Raw genomic sequence first — 4,934 nt, 5'->3', positions numbered from 1 at the left:
CAAGTCAGTCCAAGACTAATGACATGGCAATCAGCTGCTAAAATATTCGCTGCTAGTATTTGTGGAGAGAAATGGTGTGCCTGTGTGTAAGGCGCGTAAGGGAGATGAATGCAACACGATTACAGTAATCAGTCATTAGCAAACATTGTAGTTTGTTATTAATAATTATGTATAACAGGATTTTGTAAAAATTAAGTTACGAAATTTTTATTAAAACGTTTCTTACATACCGTTATATTGGCCACAAAAATATTCATTGTGGGCTGCATGTGGCCTGTGGGCCACAAGTTTGACATGCTTGGTGTAGGGCAAGGTTTTGTAGACCAGACCTAGATGTGGTACACATCATTTCTGCTCACAGTTTGATGACCCCATCCCACTGCAAGGGAAGGCCGGTCAGTTAGACCAGCTGTGTGCCAGGGTGAAAGGGAAAGCAGGCTGAGTGAATGGCTAGCCAGTCGCAAGCACCAGATTTAGGGACCTTGGGGTTAAGCAGGCAGGGGCTGCTGTAGGATATTTATTAATACATTTCGCATATATCTACTGGGTATATAATATGTGTTGGATGCTGAGTTATTGCCTGGTAGGTTTTTGAGCAAAGGAGCAGTATTTTGAGAAATGAGTCTGATAAAACAAGAGAAGGCAAACTCTAAGTCTGGGAGGATGGTGAGGGAGCCAATGTCTCTCCAGCTCGGAGCCAGTGAGGTTGTCTACACACATAACAATATCAATTTATCAATAACCATATCAGTTACTACGTGCCATATTATAAGTAACTTTATATAAACTTAATCACATCTGAGACTTGTGATCAAGTGCTATTACTATTTTGCTTTTATAGATGGGAAAAGTAAGACTTTAAATTATTTAATCATTTGCCCATATTCACATAAATCTTGGCAGGATCTGGGGATTTGAACTTAAGAAGTTGATGTTATTTTATAACTATGGTAGAATTAATAAAATAGAAATAAATCTAATGGAAACATAATGATTTTAAATAAACAATAATGAAAAACCTTGTTATTGATTTGAGATGGTCACTGTGACTTATTAAAAGACCTTAGTAAACTGAAGACGTGAAATTAAAGAAACAACCTGTTAACTATCTTTGGAACACTTGATTGGATTCAGATCAATTTCATTTTCTTTTAAAAAAACGTTTTTATTGATTTTAGAAAGAGAGGAAGGGAGGGATAGAGAGAAAAACATTGACGTGAGAGAGAAGCATCGATCAGCTGCCTCCTGCATACACCCTACTGGGGATCAAGTCTGCAACCCTGTCATGTGCCCTGACCAGGAATCAACCAGTGACCTTTTGGAGAATGAGACTCTGCTCAAACAACTGAGCCACACTGGCCAGGGTGATTCCGATCAATTTCTAATGAGAGTTCCTGGTACATGCTAAGCTGATTGTGAATATGACATCTTTCTTAACTTACAAGCACTCACAAACAAATTATTTATCTTTAATTCCTTATTCTATTTCTCTGTTTGACATCCTCAGGATCATAACACGGTATATGTATAAACTCAAAAAATAAAATAATACTTGTCTGATGTTTCCAGTAATATTAGTAAATGCCAGAAACTTTTGGTTGTTGATGTGAAGCTTTGTTTTTGGCAGTTGACTGTTGGGATGGCCCAGATGGAGAGCCAGTCGTTCACCACGGTTATACTCTCACCTCAAAAATCCCCTTCAGAGATGTTGTGGAGACCATCAACAAGCACGCCTTTGTGAAGAATGAGTAAGTGTAGCAACACCTGGGATCTAAGCTGAGGTGGCACATGGAGCATCTCCTGATGTAATGTGATGACAAAAGCACACACTCATCCTTGGAGTATTCATCTCTTTTCTGCTACCGTGGCTCTTTCCTTCCGACCCAACAAAACATAAAACAAATAATATGGACTCTATGTACATACTTTCTCATGCTCCATCTATTCCATACCCCATCATGTCTCTAGACGTTGCCTCAAAGTGTGGTCTTGCAAAGAGTGATCTCAAAATTTCTAAACCAGGGTGTACAGAGTGTCTATAAAGTCTGGAAACACAGGTTACTATACACAGTAGTTTATTGATATTGTATTAAATTTCAGTAAAATAATATCTAGGTTCCAGACTTGCTGTGTCGAGCTTACTTATTTTAGTGGACCCCTCCTTCATATATGATACTGTTGACTGTTTTCTCCCTAATACTTGCTTTTTTTGGTTTCTGTTATAACATTCTCTCCTCCATTGCTGTCATTATTTCTCACTCTCCTTTTTTGGCCTATATGGTCTTCTATTTCATTTCCTCATTTCTTTAATAGTCATTATTTCCCAAGTGGTTGCCCTTGGCCTACTTTTTTGGTTATTTGTCTAATCATACATCCAGAACTTTCCCCCCAAGTTTCAGAACTATATAGAACAATTCTTAGTAAAAATTCATCTGCATATCCACCCTATAGGTACCTCAAAATCAATAAATGCCATTATTTATACAAGTATTTATTTAGATATTTAATGGTGCCTACTCTAAGAAAGGCACACTATAGTAGGTGCAAGAAGCCACAACACTGAACAAAAGATAACACTTCTAACATCAGGTAGCTTATCCCCTAAACTGAACTTACATCTCATTCTGCCAAACCTACTCTGGCTCTGTATTTTTTATTATTTTATTGTTATTTTTTAGTTAGGAGTAGCACTGCCAATCAGTGGCTTTAGCCAGAAACTGGGAGTCATTCTCAATTCAGCCAATTCTTTTCAATTCTACTTCCTAAATTATCCTTTGACTCTATTGCCTTCTCTTTATTTTCACTTCCCCTTTTGTTCATCTCCACACTGGTGCAATATTTCTCTTTCTGAAAATATAAGCAAGTTGTATTTCTTGTCTTAAAATCCCACAAAAGCTCCCTCTAGTACACAGCTGTGTCTTCTATGCCCTTCAAAGCCTGGCTCCTTCCTTGTCTTCCAGTGTCTTCTTTCATGAGACTTAGGATTCTGCCCTCACTGACTGTCTTTAGGATTTCCCAGTGATCCCAGTTCTTTCACAACTCCCTACCCTGGCATATGCTACTCTCTCCGTCTGCAGCATCTTTCCCCATTATTCCACCTGCCTAATTCTTACTCATCCTATAAGACTGTTTAAGCAGGGTTCCTCTGGCAAACTTACTGCTTACTGATGCCTCCAGCTGAATGAAATGCTCCCTTTTTCTCTGCTTAGCGCCTGAGCATATTCCTATTATGTCATATAGCACTTTCTTATAATTGTTTGTTACTTGCTTTCTTTTTTAAGTCTTAAAGATCATGAACTCATTGAAAATACGAAGCTATGTCTTATTCATTCTTTATTGCCTAGCAGGTACCTGCAATATACCAGACACTCAAGAAATGACTTTTCAATTTAAAGAAGCAAATTAAAATTGCATAAAATTAATCTTATGAAAGTTAGTAGCCTTTGAAATTTTTAATATTTGGTCTTGTCATTAATTAACCATGAGGTTAAAATGCTGTTCTAATAAGAGGCACTTGCTGCATAGCAGGTGTAGTTTACAGTGTGTTCTTCGTGGAAGAACCTCGAGTACTGATTTCTGATGTACCATTACGCTAGTCTTAGCCGAGTTGAAGAAGGTATTTTACCACTCCATTCCCAATATGTGAAATAGCCTGTTGAGAAGACCGGCTGCGTGCATCTCAAGGGAATGAATGTTTGGTGACCTGACAGTGCTTGCTTCAAGTTCTGGAATCCTTAAGGAGAAGAGCACTTCAAATTAAAACAACTCACAAGCCTATTTAGCACACTTCAAAAGTTCATTCTTCTTTTCCTACTTAAATTTTAGTTGCATGTTTAAACCAGGGTTTATCAAAGTGTGTGTATAGATTTTTTGTGACACCCTATATATTACCTATTACTTTGGAAGATAGTGATAGAAAACTGAAAAAAATCAATCAGTCTGAATTTGAAATAATTTCTCGCTCTGAGGAAGAAAACAAAGTCAGAAGAGGAAGAATATCACACAAATCCGTTCTGCTCCACTTGCTGGCCTGGGTGCCACCTCTCAGGCTGCCTTTGCTGATCACGTCTCTCTGGTCTCAAGTTCTCTGAACAGAAACCTGAGTGCTGGCGGAGAGGGGACGCTTGAGCTTCCTGTCTTTTTCTTTTTATCTGAAAGTATATTATTATCTACAAATGACAAATGCCTGGCAGGGGATCCTATAAATTCCATTATTTTATCTTCAAGAGTAATATTCAAGCTGGGGGCTGATTATGTATTTTATTTGTATATTTTATTTATAACATATATGATATATTAAATGTAGATATCTGCATTTTAGGATATTCAGGGGTCTCTGAGATGTTTCTGGACTTTTGAATAAATAAGACAGAATTACATTATATGAGTTTTATTTCTTTAGGCTTCTTATCACTCCTTTCTTCATTTAAATCAATTTCTATATAGATATATCTACATATATCTATAGATAGAGAGAGATATATGGCTATTTTTTTTGTATGACACAAAATAGCAAACTAAGCAATCCCATATGGATTGGTATTTTATCCATTATGTCTAGCAAAATATATTTACTCAGAGGAGTTTTTTTTTTTTAATGCGTCTCTCATTTTCCTCAGTTGAAGCGTTTTGTCATTCTCACAAGTTACTAGGATTGCAGGAACATAATGAACATGGAATGATTGCTGAAATTCCCTGAGTTGCCATGCTCTGCCTTTAGAAGGTGTTGCTGTTCTCGCAGGTTCCCGGTCATACTGTCGATCGAGAATCACTGCAGTGTCCAGCAGCAAAGGAAGATTGCTCAGTACCTGAAAGGAATATTCCAGGACAAACTGGACCTGACATCCATAGACCCAGGAGAGACCAAGCAGCTTCCAAGTCCTCAAAGTCTGAAAGGCAAAATCCTAGTGAAGGTAACTACCCAAAGGAACATA

The 4,934-nt window shown here is 37.6% G+C and overlaps 1 protein-coding gene across 1 annotated transcript in view; it reads left to right on the top strand.

The window, feature by feature from the left end:
- The window catches only part of PLCH1 (phospholipase C eta 1), a 146,320-nt gene that overhangs the window by 103,729 nt on the left and 37,657 nt on the right, over nucleotides 1–4,934 (top strand). Inside the window, 2 exon segments of the mRNA XM_015567911.1 lie at nucleotides 1,628–1,748; nucleotides 4,742–4,913. Coding sequence (XP_015423397.1) covers nucleotides 1,628–1,748; nucleotides 4,742–4,913 — 293 coding nt within the window.

The sequence above is a fragment of the Myotis davidii genome, unplaced genomic scaffold, assembly GCF_000327345.1.
Source record: "Myotis davidii unplaced genomic scaffold, ASM32734v1 scaffold1284, whole genome shotgun sequence".
NCBI classification, from domain to species: Eukaryota; Metazoa; Chordata; class Mammalia; order Chiroptera; family Vespertilionidae; genus Myotis; species Myotis davidii.
Note: the sequence above shows the minus strand (reverse complement) of the source record. Positions and strands in the feature narration are given on the sequence as shown.